Genomic DNA, 21,187 nt, shown 5'->3' on the forward strand with positions numbered 1-21,187 from the left:
TATATGGTAAATGGTACAAATTTGCAAAACTTCTTTGTCTCTTTCCAAATACTTTTTTCTGGGCCTCAGTATTCAATGCAATATACGCTGAAAAACTGCATCAAAAATTATGACGCAATGATAATGCTATATTTGTATATACAATAATACTACAGTAGTACCTCAACTTACGAGCTTAATTGATTCTGGGACAGAGCTCTTAACTCAAAACACTCAAATCAACGTCTCCTATTGATTGAACTTTAATCAATTAATTGGTGCTTGTCCGCCCCCAAAAAGCACAGTTTTAACATGTAATATGCCTTTTAATAAGTAAAACTTTTACATAAGAAATATTGTATAAAAAACTACAATAGAATATACTTGTTCTTTTTAAGAAAGCTTTTAAATGTTGATGCCTTTTAGCCTTAGTATTTTATCTGTTTTAATGGCTAAGCTTTAATTGCTTTAAATCTTGTTTTTATAGCAGTTTAAGATGTACTTAAATAAAATATATTATTAAATATTTTTATATTATTACAACTACAATAGTTTTATGAAGTGATGTAATAATAATATACATAATTTACCTTGGAGAGTGGACTTATACGGTATCTCTTTCGAGATGATTCTCCGTCACACTACAAGCATCTTTTCCATATTTTCATGGATAAATGTCCGTTTTTGCCATTTTTGATTGGCATTAGACTCATTCTGCTTAAGTGTGGTGCAAACTAGCAGTGCTTCCCTTGAAATGCTTTCCCAAGTTGGCGACACGCTTTGTCATGTGTTTGCTGATTTATTTTTTTATTTCCGCCTCCTCCATGAGCTGCTACCTTACCGTGGTGGAGGAGTTTGTGTGTCCCAATGATCTTAGGAGCTATGTTGTCCAGGGCTTCTATGGCCCTGGTTGGGTCTCCCATGACAAACAAATCCTAGGTGAGGGACCAGACGAGCAGCTCAAAGACTTTTATGAACACACAAAATCGAGGACCAAGGTTTCCCTGCTGGAAACATCCTGCCGCCTCCTGGTGGGGGGACAGGTTCTGACCATTGTTTGTCCTTACGCACCAAACAGCAGTTCAGAGTACTCACCCTTTTTGGAGTCCCTAGAGGGAGTACTGGAGAGTGCTCCCTCGTTGTTCTACTGGGGGACTTCAACGCTCACGTTGGCAACGACAGTGAGACCTGGAGAGGCGTGATTGGGAGAAATGGCCATCCTGATCTGAACCAGAGGGGCAGAGCTTTCAAAATGAACACCACTTGGTGGTGAGTTGGCTCCGATGGTGGGGGAGGATGCCGGACAGACCTGACAGGCCCAAGCGCAAAATTTGGGTCTGCTGGGAACGTCTGGCAGAGTCTCCCGTCAGAGAGCGTTTCAATTCCCACCTCCGGGAGAACTTCGAACATGTTACGAGGGAGGCGCTGGATATTGAGTCCGAGTGGACCGTGTTCCGTGCCTCTATTGTCGAGGCAGATGATCGGTGCTGTGGCCGCAAGGTGGTTGGTGCCTGCTGTGGCGGTAATCCCAGAACCCGCTGGTGGACACCAACGGTGAGGGATGTCGTCGAGCTGAAGAAGGAGTCCTATTGGGTCCTTTTTGCTCATGGGACTCCGGAGGCAGCGGACAGGTACCGACAGGCCAAGCGTTGTGTGGCTTTGACGGTTGCAGAGGCAAAAACTCCGACATGGGAGGAGTTCCGAGAAGCCATTGAGAACAACTTCCGGATGGCTTCGAAGCGAATCTGGACCACCATCCGCCGCCTCAGGAGGGGAAAGCAGTGCACTGGCAACACAGTGTATAGTGGGGACGGTGTGCTGCTGACGTCGACTGGGAATGTTGTGGATCGGTGGGAGAAATACTTCCAAGACCTCCTCAATCCCACCTACACGTTTTCCAATGACAAAACTCTGCCTGGGGACTCCGCGGTGGACTCTTCTATTTCTGGGGCTGAGGTTGCTGAGGTAGTTAAAAAGCTCCTTGGTGGCAGGGCCCCAGGGGTGGTTGAGATCAACCCGAAGTTCCTTAAGGCTCTGGATGGTGTAGGGCTGTCGTGGTTGACAAGACTGCAGCATGGTGGACATCGGGGGCGGTGCCTCTGGAGTGGCAGATTGGGGTGGTGGTTCCTCTATTTCAGGGGTCGGCAACCTTTACCACTCAAAGAGCCATTTTGACCAGTTTCACAAATTAAAGAAAACAATGGGAGCCACAAAACTCTTTTGAAATTTAAAATGAAATAACACTGCATACAAAGTTTTTTTTTGCTTTGTGCTATGTATAAACCAGGGGTTTCAAACACGCAGCCCGCATCTTAATAAAAAAATGTAATGTTAGTGCGGACCTCGAGTTTTATATGAATGGCGCTTGACAGCGTCATACTTGCCAACCCTCCCGATTATACCGGGAGATACCCGATATTTAAGTCTACTTTTCTCTCGAATGTCTGCTGTTTATCACCCAATCAACATTAGTAGTGCCCTCTACAACCATCATTGACATCGTGCCAGTCCAGGTACATGTTGTATGCAGCTTCTGCTTGCACACATATGTGACAGCAAGGCATACTTGGTCCACAGCCATACAGGTTACACTGGCGGTGGCGATATAAACAACTTTAACACCCTTACTAATATGTGCCACACTGTGAACCCACACCAAACAAGAATGACAAACACATTTCGGGAGAACATCCGCACTGTAACACAACATAAACACAACAGAACAAATATCCAGAATCCCATGCATCCCTAACTCTTCCGGGCTACATTATACACCCCCACTACCACCAAACCCCGCCCACCTCAACCGACGCACGGAGTGAGGGGGGGGGGAGTTGATGTGTGGGGGGCAGGGTTGTGTGTGTGTGTGTGTGTGGGGGGGGGGGGGTTGGTGGTGGGGGGGTGGGGGGGTATAATGTAGCCCGGAAGAGTTAAGGATGCATGGGACTCTGGGTATTTGTTCTGTTGTGTTTATGTTGTGTTACAGTGCGGATGTTCTCCCGAAATGTGTTTGTCATTCTTGTTTGGTGTGGGTTCACAGTGTGGCGTATATTAGTAAGAGTGTTAAAGCTGTTTATATCGTCACCGTCAGTGTGACATGTATGGCTGTGGAACAAGTATGCCTTGTTGTCACATACGTGTGCAAGCAGAAGCTGCATACAACATGTACCTGGACTGGCACGTTGATACTGTTGACTGTAGAGGGTGCTAAATGCTGTGTCATCACAGTTTCCCCTTATTATAGTTGACAGGGTGAAAATCGGAGTATAATTCCCCGGGAGATTACAGGGAGAGGCACTGACATCCGGAAGTTTCCCGGGTAAATTGGGAGGGTTGGCAAGTATGCAGTTGAGCCGCATCAGAGTGGTCAAAGAGCCGCATGCGGCTCCGGAGCCGCGGGTTGACCCTGCTCTATTTAAAAGGGGGATCACACTTCTCAGCCTTCCCGGTAAGGTCTATTTAGGTGTACTGGAGAGGAGGCTACACCGGATAGTCGAACCTCTGATTTAGGAGGAGCAGTGTGGTTTCCGTCCTGGTCGTGGAACTGTGGACCAACTCTATACTCTTGGCAGGATTCTTGACGGCATCCCTCATTGTTGGTGTCCACCAGCAAGTTCTGGGATTACAGCCAGGGCAGGCACCAACCACCTTGCGGCCACAGATCCGATTTGTTTTGTGGGCTTGGAGAAGGTATTCGACCGTGTCCCTCGGGAAATCCTGTGGAGAGTGCTCAGGGAGTATGGGGTATTGGACCGTCTGATTGTGGCGGTCCGCTCCCTGTATGATCAGTGTCAGACTAGAAAACCCTTGTGCAATCATGTTCATACATCTGAAAACAGTTTAGCTCGTTACAGAAGCTACAAAACTGACCTTCCTTTGAGCAGATTGAGTTTCTGGAGCATCACATTTGTAGGGTCAATTAAACGCTCAAAATGGCCAGAAAAAGAGAACTTTCATCTGAAACTCGACAGTATATTTTTGTTCTTAGAAATGAAGGCTATTCCACAAAATTGTTTGGGTGACCCCAAACTTTTGAACGGTAGTGTATATCTGTCAGCAGACTCCGTATGGCAACGCTAAAAACTACAACACTGTCGAAGTGGAGGCACGTAAATAAGACCGCCCACAAAACGGCGCATCCTGAAGAGACGGTCAGAAAGCGGCTTGAAGATGGTCTGTAAAACATAATATGTGTGTAATTTTGACCAAAGAACCACCATTAAATGTTATGTTTAACACAAGGAGGTGTTTTAAATGTAGGGGAAAAAAATCATATGACTCCTTTAAAGCGTAACAAATCGACAGATTTTTTTCTCAAAACATTACTAAATTTGGGCGCTCTTAAGTTGAGGTACCACTGTATTTGTATTTGTCTGAAATTATTATACTACTTTACATCATCCTGAGAACCAGCATACTCTGCAGTGGACATTTGTTTTTTATCTCTTTTTTTTTGGTCATGTTATGCAAAACACAAGAGCCTGCTACAGAGGACGCTGGCGCTCAGAAGGATACTATTCATTATTTTGCAGTTCTGTTACATATTACCATACTGATATTGTTTGTTGTTGTTTTTTTAAAAAATTTTTATTGAGACAAAGATAATTTATGTATTTGATATTTGTTTAATTACTATGGCATATTATTTGTTTATTATTTATTTGTTCACTGTTGTGTTACAGAGAACAAGGAAATGGGATAAAATTGCTATGGTATGAAAAGGGGTAGGATTAAATAAATTCGGCTCCTTCCTACTCCTTTTCGGACGTGCTGTAATGAAACAACTGGAAATATGTGGTGTATGCATGTTCGAAATTAACTGAAACTGAACTGAACTGATATAATAACGATATTTGGGTTAACAATATCAGCAGTCATTGCTTTCTAACAGCGACGAGACATAGATTAGATGTTGGTACGTAATTTAATCTTTGTGCAATCCCTTGAACATGACTTTAGATTTATACATGACTGCATGCAAAGGAGGGTCCACTCATGACATAACGATATTTAAACAGTGATCCATTTGTATACCTTGGACCAGTCATTATTTGAGTATGTAACAGAGTTTCGGTGAAGTCACAGCCTCAATGCGCCGTCTAATAAATCAGTGTGATTGATTGGTATGACTGCAGCTTTTTATGCTCTGTCAGGTGTGCAGAAATGTGATTTAAAAGGCCATAGATTTTCTATTCATGAGTTAAATTGCTGAAACTAAACTCGTATACGTCACTGTTGTTGCTATATATTTGGTAGTAGAAGAGACCTGGTTGAAGATATATAGTACAAACTGCAAGTAAAGGTTTTATGTTTATATTGGGCTGGGTCAGTTTTACACATAATTCTACATTCTGCCATGTGTCTGTGAAGTGATGGATTTTCAATCCTTAATTTTAGTCACACTCGTCTTCCACATACATTTTAAAGCAATAAAGCAGCCAGTACATTATTGCATTGCAATATTTTATTAATTGCAGTTCTAGCTATGGTATTTGCATCAGGCAAAACAATTATATTCATGCTATTAAACACATTCTGTAAAGTTCAGTGCACACATGCATCCAATGCTGTCGTTTCTGCTTAAGAATCATAAATGGTGGCGGCGTGGCTCAGATTTGATAGAGGCCATGCCAGCAACTTGAGGGTTACAAGGTCAATTTCGATGCCGTTGTGGCCTTGGGCAAGACACTTTAACCACTTTGCTCCCAGAGCCACCCAGACTGGTTTAAATGTAGCTTTAAAATTTAAATAATTGGTTTCAGCACTTTGAGTCTCTAGAGAAAAAAAGCGCTGCATAAATGTATTTCACTTAATATGTATTTTGTACATAATGTTACGTGATACATTATTACAAATCAATACACAGTACTGTACATATATGTACACCATCATTGCAGTTAAACTATACAGTACTACACTATATACGTAACATTTGATCTAAAAAGCTGTGTGAACAATTCTGTTTTTACAAAAATAGTAATGCCTAGAAAAGGGTGGAGTGCCTTCTCCGGGTTGGGGAGGAGATCCTGGGGGTCTTGTTCACAAGTGAGGAAAGAGTGGATTGTGAGATTGACAGGCGGATCGGTGCACCGACTGCAGTGATGCGGATCCTGTATTGGTCCGTCGTCGTGAAAAATGAGCTAAGCCGAAAGGAGGTATTTAGGGCACGTCCAACCGGTAGGTCACCACGGGGAAGACCCAGGACACAGTGGGCCTGGGAACGCCTTGGGATCCCTCGGGAAGAGCTGGACAGAGTAGCTGGGGAGACGGAAGTCTGAGCTTCTCTGCTCAGGCTGCTGCCCCCGCAACCCGACTTCGGATAAGCAGAAGAAGATGGATGAATGAATGGTTATAAATACCAATTTGTTCTTTGGTTTTTTTATCTGTGATAGTGTACACACAAGAAAGCCATCTGTAATAAACACTTTAGTATAAATATTGTGAGATCAGCTGTTTCATCTCTTCCTGCCCTGTTTCTATTCAAGTCCTGGCCTTGTTTTTCCTTGGTGGGGTGTGTGTGAAAGAGGTCCTGGCGGGGGTGTCGATTACCAAATTAAATTTTCATATTTTGATTTTCATATTAATTCATTTAAGATTCATGGCCCTTTTAATTAGTTAAGTCTTTCTAATCTGAATAATGTTTATTTGGTTCTCCCCCATACATTTACAGGAGCACACAGCCTCCACTTTTGGCTTCCACATAGTTTGGGTCAAGGTCATTCGGCAGCTTTCCGTTCTCAGCCCATATATTGAGCTCTCCGAACACGCCTGTCTCGATCATCTCCTCCTGCCATGGGATTGGAACGTTGCCCGAGGCGAAGTCGGTAAAGAACTCTGTGTCCTTGTTATCCATGACCACGCCTTTGATCGTGCTGAAGGCGCCCACGTCGTCGATATCTTTGGCGTAGACCGCCTTGGGATCAGGGACAAATGGAGGCGGCAGCATACCTGTGGGTGATACATATAGGAAATTGATGATTTTTTTTATTAATGCCTTTGTTTGTATGAAAACACCTGTAAACAGACCCTCAATTAGGTGATATAGAGTAGCATTGATTAAGAATATATTTATTAATGCTGTTTGCAGAGGTGCACATCTGCACTACATTGTGCTTACCAAAGGACAATGTCTCAGTGTGACGTGTGTTCCCCTAAAGTACAATGACTCGAATGAAAAACATTATTATTGATATTTTGCTTACCTTATTTATAAGTAAGAGGGCAACATATTAAATCCATCACTCTGTATGATACAGTGGGGTTAAGTTAAATTTGTGTTATTGATGCAATGGTCATTGAGTTCATATGTTGTGTGCCTATCTGGTAGCTGAACTTAATGAGTTCATTATCTTCACAGATAAGGCAAACATATTGATCTTTAGCGCAAAGTGAAGTGACTCCTGTTTTAGCTCTGCAGGACTTTATTGTGTTCATGATTGTGTGCAAACATCTCACCAGCTTCCAGACGGCCCCAGTTGATGTCTTTAAAGAAGGGGCACTTCTTGAGTTCGGCGCACTCGTTGTTCTTGAACCCGAGGCGTTTCCCCGGATCCTTTTCCATCAAGCCTTCACAAATATCTTTACACTCTTTGCTAAAGTTGGGCGTGTACGGAGCCGGGTCATTCAAGATTCTGCGAGCCACCTCGTCATTTTCGACCTGAAAGAAAGACACAATTAGTGAATTTGTCATTTGATGGCACTTTATTATGCAAAATGTCTCTTTTGTACCTTCTCTCCTCGTACTCTGAAGGGTCCTTTGGCTGCAATCATCTCAAACAAAGTAACCCCCAGAGTGAAATAATCTACAGTGTAGTCATATTCTTTCTTCTGGAGCAGCTCTGGAGCCATGAAACCTGTATTCAAAGACATAATACTGTTGAGTAAATACACCTATTCTAAGACCCAAGTCCTATTCAAGACATCCCACTTACCTGGAGTTCCTGCATAGCCAGTAGTAGTGTCTTTTCCTGGTGGAAGTTCAACAGCCAAGCCTAAATCGGACAGGCGGACATGTCCTACAAAGTGATAAGACACAATGTGGTTGAATAGGTTTTGTCCATAGTGGGTAATAAGAGAAGTTTCTTTATGGAAATATTTCACTTATGTGTGTGGGTATGTGGCCTCTCTTACACAAAGACCCCATAACATGGCCGTAATTTATCCGCCTTTGCCTTTCACATGAAACTCAGCAATGTAGCATTCCACATTAGGATAATTAGAGGTGTGACATATCAAATACTTTGGGGGAGCATCCATTGCTTACAACACAACAGAGATGTATGTAAAGTGTCAAATTTCACACTAGACTCCTGGCGTTACTGACACAGCTATGATACTACAGTTGTGGTCAGAAGTTTACAAACACTCAAGGTCTCCCACCCCTGGCTAAGCAGAATTTTATTTGGTGGCCCAACCCCCCATTACAAAATAATTGTTATTATATAAAACATTTACTTGGTCCTAAAACAAATATTTTTGTATTTTTGTTTTCAGTGCAAAATAACAAATCCAACATAATTAAAATATTACTTTCCTGAGACACCTCCAACTTGGCATTGAACCTGGTATAGTAACCTTTAGGGCTGTGAATCTTTGGGTGTCCCACGATTCGATTCAAAATCGATTCTTGGGGTCACGATTCGATTTAAAATCGATTTTTTTTTTCAATTCAACACGATTCTCGATTCAAAAACGATTTTTTTTTTTTTTTTTAAATGAAAACAATACACAACAATACCATAATAATGCAATACAATTTCAAAACCAAACCCGACCCAGCAACATTCAGAATAGCAATAAACAGAGCAATTGAGAGCAATTGAGGACACACAAACATGACACGGAACAATCTAAAAGTAGTGAGACAAAAATGAATATTATCAACAACAGTATCAATATTAGTAACAATTTCAACATAGCAGTGATTAAAAATCCCTCATTGATATTATCATTACAAACATTAATAAAAAAAATAAAATTAAAAAAAAGAACAATAGCGTCACAGTGGCTTACACTTGCATCGCATCTCATAAGCTTGACAACACACTGTGTCCAATATTTTCCACAATGATATAATAAGTCATATTTTGGTTCATTTAATAGTTAAAACAAATTTAAATAATGGATCCCATATTCCAATATATGACTCATTATTATCTAAACTAAATGCAGTTTTTTCTACTGATGTCTCCATAGCTTGTGTGTACCAGTCAGTATGAGTTGGACTATCAACATCTATCCATTTTTTTAATATTACCCTTTTTGTTATTATGCATATTGAAATAAATGCATTTTTACTCTTTGATGACACGTTACTAAATTGATGTAGATCCCCAAGAATACAAGTTTGCAGTGTCATTGGGATATTTATATTAAGGAATGTGATTGCTTCTTTTGTTGTTTTCAACAATAACTCTTTTATTCTCTGACATTCCCACAATAAATGAACAAGAGTTACGTCGGCTGCCCGGCACTTCATACATTACTTGCTATCTACTACACCAATTTTAAACAGCGGAGAAGATGTAAAATACAATCTATTCAATATCTTAAATTGAGTCAGCTTATCTTTAATGCTTCTAAAGGGCTTATTGGCATTTTTCCCAATATCATTCCATGATATGTCTCTTTCATCTAAAATGTTTAAGTCCATCATCCATTTCCGAACACATGCATCATTTGCATTTCTAGTGTGGTCATTTATTATTCCATAAAATAGTTTAATTAATTTCTTAAATGTATCTTGATTAAAAAGTGCATCTTCCAGTTTATGGCTATTTAAAGACATACTTTCAGAGGGTACGCATTTATTTACAGCGTGTTTTAAAGAGATAAAAGTTAAAAAATTATTTCTGGGTACATTATATTGATCAACTAAATCATTGAACGGTTTAAAATAGTTTTTATTAATAATATGATGAGGTTTAGTAATACCTCTGTCTTTCCATGTTGTCCATTTAACCACATTTTTATTAATTATGATATTAGGATTGTACCAAAGCGGTTGATTTACAGATGCCATTGACTTGATTCCTAGTATTTTCTGACACCGTTTTAGAATGTTAAAGGTGGCTTCTATTGGGCTCTGCCTCAATTCATTAGGTATTTTTTTAATATAATATAAACTCCCCACATCAATGTCCAAATTCATTAACATATTTTTTTCTATGTTGATCCAGTCCTTATCTGCAGAAGAATGAAATAAGTGGCTTGCTTGTTCACAACCGAAGGAGATATAATAATGTAAGAAGTTTGGTAATTGTAGTCCTCCTTTATCTTGTGTACAAGACAACCTTAAGTATGAACATCTGGCCTTCTTTCCACACCATATAAAATGTGATATCATTGTATGTATTTTCTTAAACCAACTTTTATTAATTAGGACAGGCATCATATTCAGTATATAATTAACTGCTGGCAGTATACTCATTTTTACTATGTTCACCCGACCCCAAAGTGATATTTGGAGACGTGACCAGCGTTACATTTTTAAATGTTTAAGATTTAGATCTCTGCTTGTATAAAGGTTTGGTGTAATGTGTAGTCCTAGATATATGATTTCTGCCTCTTTCCATTTAATTTTGGAGTTCTGAACTTGTGATTTCTTGCAGTGTTTATTAAGTGGTAATATTTCACATTTGTCCCAATTGACTTTATACCCTGATAAACAGCCATATTTAGTGATGACATTATTGATATAGTGAAGAGAGGAGTTAACATGTGAAAGGTATAGAATTATGTCGTCACAATACATCGATAGCTTATTATACTGAGAGCCAATTTTTATACCATGAATATTATTTTCACTTCTTATTTTTGCAGCTAAGGGTTCAATAACCAAATTAAAAAATAATAATCCAGATGCAGGACATCCCTGTTTTACTCCTCTTTTTAACTAAAAAGGTTCTGAAATATGATTATTGGTTTTGACTGATGCCATGGGCCTTGTATAAAGCATCTTAATCCATTGTATAAAATTATCTCCAAATCCAAATTTACGTAATGTGCAAAACATAAATGACCAGTTTATGCGGTCGAATGCCTTCTCCGCATCAGCAGTACATACTGCTGTGGCATAAGGGAGACTTCTAGCATAGTAAATAACATTAAACAATTTCCTTGTATTGTCTGAAGATTGTCGACCTTCCATGAAGCCAGTTTGGTCAGTATGAATTAATTTTCCTATTACATTTGATAATCGTATGGCTAAGATTTTTGCCAAGATTCAAAAGCATTCTCTATTCATTCAATACATAGGATTTCAGCAGGATCTACCCCAGTCTGCTGACATGCAAGCAGAGTAGTAGATTTTTGTAAAAAGCTTTTATAATTGTAAAGGACAATGTTTTATCAACTGATTGCAATAATGTACATTTGTTTTAGCTATTAAAATGAACCAAAAATATGACTTATTTTATCTTTGTGAAAATATTGGACACAGTGTGTTGTCAAGCTTATGAGATGCGATGTAAGTGTAAGCCACTGTGACACTATTGTTCTTTTTTTTATTTTTTATAAATGTCTAATGATAATGTCAATGAGGGATTTTTAATCAGTGCTATGTTGAAATTGTAACTAATATTGATACTGTTGTTGATAATATTCATGTTTGTTTCACTACTTTTGGTTTGTTCTGTGTCGTGTTTGTGTCTCCTCTCAATTGCTCTGTTTATTGCAGTTTTGAGTGAACGACAACATTCTTCTTGGGAACATTTTTCAACCTGAGGTAGTTCCAAAAAGAAGCTTCAGGAAGGAGGCGGCGGCCGACCTTTCCAAATTGGAATTGGATTGCATTGTTATGGTATTGCTGTCTATTTTTTTGTTGGATTGATTCATTTTTAAAAAATAAAATAATAATAATAATAAAAATAAATAAAACATTTTAAAAAATCGATTTCTTAAAAATGAGAATCGATTCTGAATCGCGCAACGTGAGAATCGCAATTTGAATTCAAATCGATTTTTTCCCACACCCCTAGTAACCTTACAAGACCACTTATGCAGCACGCCACAAGGAACACTGAACTGTTGGGGTAAATTTGCCATTATATTCTTATCAGAAGGAAGGGGCTATGAATACGTTGAAGTAAAATATAATATGAAGTGCTTGTCATTCATTAATTGACATCGTACATGCGAGTCTTCACACAAAACGGTGCCTCCCACATATCCCGGGCCCTATGCACAGCTCGTGATCGGCTTATAGGGAGGGGCGGCCCTGCATAAACCCATTATGTGCTTAAACATATTGTAAACAGTCCTTTTCCCAGGGTTAAATAATAATACATTGTACATCCCTAACAAGAATTGGGTGCAAATGTTTGAATTAATTTGGGATTTTCTCTCATTTACACATAGTCCACACAGTCTACATACAAACTATTTTAATAAGTGGTGCTAAAGGTCTTTTAACTTGACAAGGCCAAGCTCTATTAACTTTTCACTAAGGACTGTAGCCGGTAGTTTCTCATTGTCAGCATAAAAAGGATATGTTTGCCAGCACCCATTGGCTCAACCAATACTCTGTACAAAAGGAAAGTATGAGGAACTCAGTGAAGATCTGTATATTTACACAGTACAGTTATATAACTGTACAATAATCCACTCTACAAATAACTCTAAAACTTTAGTATTGCACCCAAATTCTGTGTCATTGTTGTTTATAGTGTATATCGTAATATTTGCTTTGCTTACTTTTTAGTTGCTATGTTTCATTTAAATAAAGATAGTCGTGGTCAGAGATAGGTATTAACATTTGAACAGATACAGTACCAATTTTCAGTACCTGGGAATCAATACCGGTACTCAACAATCGTTGGTACTTTTGTGTTTGTTCATGCCGTAATAAATGTTAATTGTTTAAAACATTTTTTTAAAATGATCTTTTAACATTTAAAAGTGAGCTGATGACGATAGCTGCGCTGTCCAGTTGTTACATCGTGTTTTCTTAAACATCTGAGTCTCCTTTGCAAGTATTATATAGTACACTTTGCATGCAGTTGCAATTCTAAGACATTAGATGGCAGTAGTGTACAGGCTATAGAGCATGGCACCGAGGACAGTTTTGCACAGCTACGGAGTTATAATAAAACATTGAAAGTGTCAGGATGTTGCCGCACTGCCAACAAAACTGAAGATCTGTTTCTCTTTTTTCAGTGGAATGAGTAAGATATCACAGCATTGATTTCAGTTTGTCCTCGGTGTGTAGCCGTAGTCAGGAAATAGCCTTTACTATCAATCTAAATGGGCCAGTCATGTCTTTTTGATGAGCCCCACGAATTGTTTATACTGTAAGTATTGTATTTATTACACACTTGCTGTTTGACTGTAATGTGCATCTTAGTTGTAGTTTTTATTACCAAATTTGTAGGTGTTGAAATGGTCATGTAAAGTTTATATTGCTAATCGGTAGCATGTCTTTGCCATAGCCAATGTAAATTAGCATCGAGCTGGCGCATTTTCAAAAGCAGAGCCTTTCTTTACTTCCCGGCGCCTTCTTCTTGCTTTGTCGGCATGGGAAATTGTAACATTACCTACAGACAGTCGGGCTGAGTGTGCCCTGAGTGTTTGAATACTTGTCTGCCCACCAAGTGCTTGAAACCCTGCAACCGGACGTGACGACAAATTAGGGTACCTGATAGTACTGAAATAATTCGATCGGTACCTATAAAAGTAGTGAAGTCGGCACCCATCCCTAGTCATGGTGAAATATGTGATTGGACACTAACAGTGGTTTTGGGTGTTGTGTCATTGGCTTTCTGCAGACATATTAGCACAAACCAGGATATATATTTCACCTGCATCATCCAGCAGTACATTTTCTGGCTTCAGGTCTCTGTAGATAATCCTGTGCTGGTGAAGGTGTTCCAGCCCACAGATTACCTGAGCTGTGTAAAAACACGCTCTCTTCTCATTGAAACCCGGGTTTTTTTCATCCACGTTGTACATATGAAACCTGTGGCGGGATGAAAGACATGACGAGGCTTTGAAATCGACTAAATGAAGATTGGTTGAAAGACGTCTTTAGCCTCTTAAGGACTCTTACTGTCTGACTTAAAGAATGACGCACCAGACAGCCTAGTGTGTATATTAGCTTTAGGGTTTATCTACACTTTAGGTAATTAGCGAAGGCTGGGAGACAGGAGAAGTAACTACCAAAACCAATGTACAACCTACAGTACCTTCATCATTTAGAGTGTAAAGCTGTGGTCAGTGTTTGTTTATAGCACCTGAGATCCCCACCATTCATGATGGTCATAACTAGACAGAGGTCAGTCTTGGTCTGGAAAGCGTAGGCCAGCGTCACGATGAAGCGAGTGTGGACTTTTGCAAGGATGCGCTTCTCCACGATTGCACCCTAAACATGGTTAAGCACAGGGTTAGTAAGGGAAAATCAGGAATAGACATTCTCAGCTCTGCCCTCCCAAAGATGTGTCCACATTTCGCCATCCGTCAGCTTGGATAGGATCTTGTTAGGTGCTATAGAAAATATATGGATCTATTAGGGACTTTGTTGACATGATTTTGTTTTAGTAATTATTCTAGCGGACTTGTAAATACAGTACAGTAAACCTTTGTCAATGATGTATCAACCTAGAAACATGTTCATTATCCCGTGCTTTTAGAAGCGACAAGCTGGGGTGTGCTGAGCTTCTTTCCGGGGTCTTTAAGAGACTACCAAGCTTCTTTGCACTGAGTCGTCAACGTAAAAAACTAACCCTGTACCCTCCTTATTTCCTGTTTGGCGTTTATTATAATGAGCTTATGGCGTACGCCGGAGCTTTACCTCATAGCCCTTGCGTTTCTTCAGCCTCTTTTTATCCAGCTTTTTATTGGCGTACATTTTCCCTGTCGCTTTAGCCTGACAAGCAAACACTTCCCCGAAACCCCCCTTGCCGAGGACCCTGAAGTCCATGAACCACTCCTCGTCAACGGGCTGGCTCTCCAAACACTTGAATTGAACAAAACGCATGAAGTACATGCTCTGCTTGAAGCCGTCCAAGGCCTTCTTCTCCAGGTGTTGGAGGACCTGTTTCTCGCTTTCTTTAAACAAGTCGCCGTGCACATTCTTGCAGTCCTCCTTTACTCGCAAGACAGCCTTCTCTTCTAAGAAGCTGCAGAAAGTATTTGATGCCGACTCATAGTATTTATTGACTATCTTTTGGGCCTTCTGAGCTCTGTCCTTTTCTTGGCATATGACATAGTCTTCGATGTCTTTCCACAGCTCCCCAGCGGTCTTGTGGGTGGCGTCGCTCTCTAGAAACTGTTGAAACAGTCGCTTGCCGATGGGCTGTTTGACACACATGCTGTCAAAGGCGGCGCCTGCTGACGCTTTCATGTGCTCACAATCTCTGATGTGTGGGAGTTTCAGCTTGGCCCGCATCTTCTTGTCGCGTAGAGAGGCAGCTGCTGCACCGTCAACACTTCCTCGGGCCGACACGTAAGCCGAATTGGCCACCACTGTCTCCAAACCACCGATATCCATGATCCCAACTTTTGTCTGCAACAACAAATCAAGACCAAATGAAGACGCCTGTGCACAGTGGTATTTCTTCTACTATTGTCTGTTATGTGATATTTCTTAAAATCCCAGCTATCCCAGCTTGTCTTTTCAGTTTAAGAGTGGCTAAATGGCCTGCTCTATCCAATCTCTTTATTCTGGGAGCTTGAATTGTTTCATTCAGTTGGTTCTGGAACCGTGAACTTACAACCTCAAGATCAGCATGTATTCTAATAATGCTATTTCCTTAGTGTTTATAATCAATTTTGAAATGCCTTCACTCTTTCTTGATCTTGTTCCTGGTCTTTATGGCTCGTTCTTGCACTCACACAATTAAGGTAGTGAGACTCAACTAGTTTTTCAGGACCCACGGACTCATTGTGGATGCAACAGTCTGTCTATGTGAATTACATTTATATAGCGCTTTTCTCTAGTGACTCAAAGCGCTTTACATAGTTAAACCCATTATCTAAGTTACATTTTTAAACCAGTGTGGGTGGCACTAGGAGCAAATGGGTGAAGTGTCTTGCCCGAGGACACAACAGCTGTGACTAGGGATGGCAGAAGCGGAGATCGAACCTAGAACCCTCAGCTCTGTTGTTAGAGCGGTAAATGATGCATTATAATAATCAATAGACTTGTTTTTTATATATTTTTTAAGTATAATATCAGCTATCCTCCTTGGTATATACTGTAATCGATGTACATATATAAAATAAATATCTTTATTTGTGGTCTTATTCTGTGAAATTTGTATATTCAATTTTACTTAAATCCATGTTTACTTGATAGTATGTTCTGAAATGCACTTTGATCGTAGAATTTGGAGGACAGAGTTAAACAACTTGCACTGAGCCTAGTCTATAAAATCCGCTACACCTCCCTGATACCGAAGTACATGTCAAACTACTTCCTTAACGTAAATGACCGCCATAACCACAACACCAGGGGGAGCTCCACTAACCACGTTAAACCGAGATTCCGAACTAACAAAGGTCTTAACTCATTCTCTTTCTATGCCACATCAATGTGGAATGCGCTCCCAACAGGTATAAAAGAAAGGGCATCTCTATCCTCCTTCAAAACCGCAATAAAAGTTCACCTCCAGGCAGCTACAACCCTAAACTAACACCCTCCCCGGATTGCTAATAATCAAATGTAAACAATCAAATGCAGATACTTTTTCTTATGCCTTCTGATCTCTCTCTCTCTCTCTCTCTCTCTCTCTCTCTCTCTCTCTCTCTCTCTCTCTCTCTCTCTCTCTCTCTCTCTCTCTCTCTCTCTCTCTCTCTCTCTCTCTCTATGTCCACTACTTGATGTCCATATCCTACCCCCCCCCCTCCACACCCCTGATTGTAAATAATGTAAATAATTCATTGTGATTATCTTGTGTGATGACTGTATTATGATGATAGTATATATGATAGTATATATCTGTATCATGAATCAATTTAAGTGGACCCTGACTTAAACAAGTTGAAAAACTTATACGGGTGTTACCATTTAGTGGTCAATTGTACGGAATATGTACTTCACTGTGCAACCTACTAATAAAAGTCTCAATCAATCAATCAATCAATTTAAAATAGGACTTGCTATTTAAAACAGTTTTGCTTGGTTTAACATCAACAAAAGTGGGTTGCAACGTCATAACCACGTGCAAATGTCTGTGACAAGTTGACACCAGTTGAGACCCTCTGCATCAAAGTTCACATATTTTCTAGTTATAGAACTGTATTTTAACCCTATCGTGTTGCCGTAAAAGGGAAACATCCATCCATCCATTTTCTACCGCTTTTCCCTCTCGGGGTACAAACACATATCAACATAATGAGCACAGTATTTGCCATTCCAAACTACATGCAACTACCATAATACACATATTCCTTCATCCATTCATTTTCTACCGCTTGTCCCTCTCGGGGCTGGAGCATATCCCAGCTGCACTCGGGCAGAAGGCGGGGTACACCCTTGATATGTCGCCACCTCATCACAGGGCCAACACAGACAGACAACCATTCACACTCACATTCACATACTTATATTCATTAATACCTCTCTCTTACCTCAATGTTAATCAACAACTGCAATTTACAGTTTTTTCCATTTGATTACACACAATTTTACTAACTGTGTGTCTTTTTTCAAAAGATATACACACTTTTCCAAACATCACATTCAATGTTATTAATTCCTAGATTATTTGCAAAATGACACACTTCTGTCAAAACATATGCCCATTCATCAAAATAAAGCAAGCATTTGTAAAATTTCAGTTTTATTTTCATCTCACTCACACAGACTTCAAATGATACGACACTATTGGAGTGAGTTACCCAGAACAGTGATAAATACAAAACACATTTGTAAAAAACCCTATTTTACTATAAGAAATCACATGTTTGGGGCATTTTGCACAACTTTTTTAGCATATGTGATGAATGATTACTGTAACTTGACAAAATATATTGGCAAATCCATAGCAATCGTAATTGTTTACTTTGAAGGACCGAAAGAGAAAGTGAAAATATCCTGTAATCTTTTCAAGAACTGCTCAACAATGATGCTGCAAACTGCAAATATTTATTTTTAGCAAAGTCAGGTAAAGTAACATATCACAGTAGTCAACAATGACATGCAGTACAAATTAAAATCTGAGACACATAAAAAGGTTAGAAACTTTTTAGGAGATAAATAAAAATGACAGCATAGAGCATACTTGCCAACCTTGAGACCTCCAATAACGGGAGGTGGGGGGTGGGGGCGGGGGCGCGGTTGGGGGCGTGGTTATTTACCGCTAGAATTCACCAACTCGAGTATTTCATATATATATATATATATATATATATATATATATATATATATATATATATATATATATATATATATATATATATATATATATATATATATATATATATATATATATATATATATATATATATATATATATATATGTATGAAATACTTGACTTTCAGTGAATTCTAGCTATATATATATATATATATTTATTTTATTTACATAAAAGAAATACTTGAATTATCTATCCATTAGATGGCAGTATTGTCCTGTTTAACTTCTCTGTTCATGACTGAGAAATCATTTCGGCCACCGTGTTCAATGGAGAAGTCTGTTCTACATATTTACAGGCAACATACACCTTCCACTTCGAACTGTCCTGGATGAACTGAAATTCTTGTTTCCATTCATTTCGGAACTTGCAAGCGTATTTATATTGTGGGAAAGCGGACGTGAGAATAGGCTGTCCCCACTCAGTCTCGGGTCCGCATTGAGCTGGAGGGGGCGTGGCCTCCAGCGCCCCCTCCAGCTCCGGCTGAATACCGGGAGTTTGTCGGGAGAAAATCTCTGCCGGGAGGTTGTCGGGAGAGGCGCTGAATAACGGGATTCTCCCGCTAAAAACGGGAGGGTTGGCAAGTATGGCATAGAGTATAGGCTACATGTGCAGACTTAGGCAACAGCAACTCTATGAAAGAACATACTCAAAAGCCTCAGTTACTGTTTCTAATCATCACCTGCCCGTCTAGCTGGATCAGGCCATAGTGTCTCATTCACATCACATGTGCAAGATGGGAAGGTGTGTGTAAAGCATTGTGTGTAATATTTCGCAAAAACTGTGAAGCAGAGTCCATGCCTAATATTAGGCTAATCTGCACAGTGGTTTTGCTTACTGTATGTAGACTTTGTTAACTGTGTGAACATTTAAAATTGAGTGTGTAAGCAATTGGAAAAAACTGCATTCTGATTGTGTCCATTTTTGCAAAACACATCTGTTCCTTTTTACAGCTAGCTCCCACTTGAAAGCTGTATTTTCAATGTATCACCTGTGTGTCTTCAAACCTGGTGGATGTGATTATCCAATATGTTCACTTGTGTGGTCGTTGGCAAGCCAGCCCTTTGGATTGACCAGGAAGTAACTTTACAATCCTTAACTTTGAGTAAGGTGTAAAGACGTGTGTATCACAATCCTAGTGTGTGTGTGTAAAGAGTGAAAATGTGTGTATCACAATCGTTATCTGTGTGCAAGATGTGTGTATCACAATACTTATATGTGTGCAGGATGGGAAGTTGTGTGCAAAGTATTGTGTGTAATATTTTGCAAAAACTGTGAAGCAGAGTCTATGCCTAATATTAGGCTAATCTGCACAGTGGTTTTGTTTACTGTGTGTAGACTTTGTTAACTGTGTGAACATTTAAAATTTAGTGTGTAAGCAATTGGAAAAAACTGTATTAAATTATCCTAAAACCGTGTACAAACTTGTTGTGGCCAGAGTATTTCCTGTATGTTATCTGCCTTCCATCCATCCATCCATCCATTTTGTACCTTTTGTTCCTTTTTGGGGTCGTGGGGGGTCGCTGGAGCCTATCTCAGCTGCATTCAGGTGGAAGGCGGGGTACACCCTAGACAAGTCGCCACCTCATCACAGGGCCAACACAGATAGACAGACAACAATCACACTCACATTCACACACTAGAGCCAATTTAGTGTTGCCAATCAACCTATCCCCAGGTGCATGTCTTTGGAGGTGGGAGGAAGCCGGAGTACCCGGAGGGAACCCACGCAGTCACGGGGAGAACATGCAAACTCCGCACAGAAAGATCCCAAGCCTGGGATTGAACTAAGGACTACTCAGGACCTTCATATTGTGAGGCAGATGCACTAACCCCTCTTCCGCCTGCTGCCATCACAAAGAACATAAAAGAAAAGGAGATTCTTAAGACAAGGAACTGCTATGCTGCACCCTGCTGTTCAAACACTAAAAGTTGCACATATTGCATTTTCTCCCTGCTTAACTGAAAACTCTGTGTGATATTCTGCAGTAGGTGGGAAAATAGGCCAGGAAAAGTGGATTGCCAAATTAAGGCTTCCGGGGGTGTAAACGTCTTAACCTGGAACACATGCTGCGGCAAGTGATACTGCAGGAGCCTCCTTGATTCTGCATAATCCAATTAACACTGACTGTTGATACCTGTAATTTACAAATGTCTGACCTCATTGACAATTACCCTACATTTGGGTGTTAGCTTTTAAACCTAACTCATCCTGTTATCCATTCAGAATCATTTTGTAATTATGTGTTGAGTATTTATACTAATATTTTAGTAATATTATAAAATACAATAATGGTTTATTTAAACTGTTATATTAAATATAGAGAAATGTTAATACTACAATAAAATGATGCTTGTTTTTACTTAATTTGCTTTAGAAAATGCAATTAAATATTTCACCGTCCCGTTTGTCTCAACATTTAAAGTAACATCTGCATTAAATAAATATTCAATATGTTTTGGATTAAATATTGTATTTACCTTACTGGAGTCAAATGATGACTTGTTGGCAATAAATTAAATCCACCCAGGAGGCATCCGACTTTTCATTCTTCCCGTTGCTCCATGTTCCTCGAGCCACCACAACAAGTAGAAATAGTCTTGAACCGCTCTAATTTCTAGACCCTCTTTACCTCTTGCCCTCTTGCGACGTAGTGAAAGGAAGAATAATCAGGTAGAGCTTTACAGTGCAACTGAAATCCAGCCTGCTGCTTCATTTGCTGGTTAGGGTTTAACAAGGAGCCACTTGACAGAAGCTATTAGTGTGACTTGGACCAAGGACTGTTGGCTTATTAGAAAGTAATTGACTTGACGTGTGGGTATCATTTAATAACCATTTAAAGCAAACACATAATGC

General features: G+C 39.7%; 1 protein-coding gene across 1 annotated transcript; it reads right to left on the reverse strand.

Annotated features, from left to right (window-relative positions):
• Positions 1-6,191: 6,191 nt before the first annotated feature.
• Positions 6,192-21,042, reverse strand: LOC133649704 (rhodopsin kinase GRK1-like). The gene is made up of 8 exons (XM_062046356.1): positions 20,812-21,042; positions 14,765-15,478; positions 14,208-14,335; positions 13,776-13,933; positions 7,911-7,994; positions 7,708-7,832; positions 7,435-7,636; positions 6,192-6,927 (listed from the first exon to the last, which is right to left on the reverse strand). Exons 2-8 carry the CDS (start codon positions 15,461-15,463, stop codon positions 6,644-6,646), a joined length of 1,680 nt encoding a protein of 559 aa, XP_061902340.1. The 5' UTR covers positions 15,464-15,478; positions 20,812-21,042; the 3' UTR covers positions 6,192-6,643.
• Between the last annotated feature and the right edge of the window lie 145 nt (positions 21,043-21,187).

The sequence above is a fragment of the Entelurus aequoreus genome, linkage group LG05, assembly GCF_033978785.1.
Source record: "Entelurus aequoreus isolate RoL-2023_Sb linkage group LG05, RoL_Eaeq_v1.1, whole genome shotgun sequence".
NCBI lineage: Eukaryota > Metazoa > Chordata > Actinopteri > Syngnathiformes > Syngnathidae > Entelurus > Entelurus aequoreus.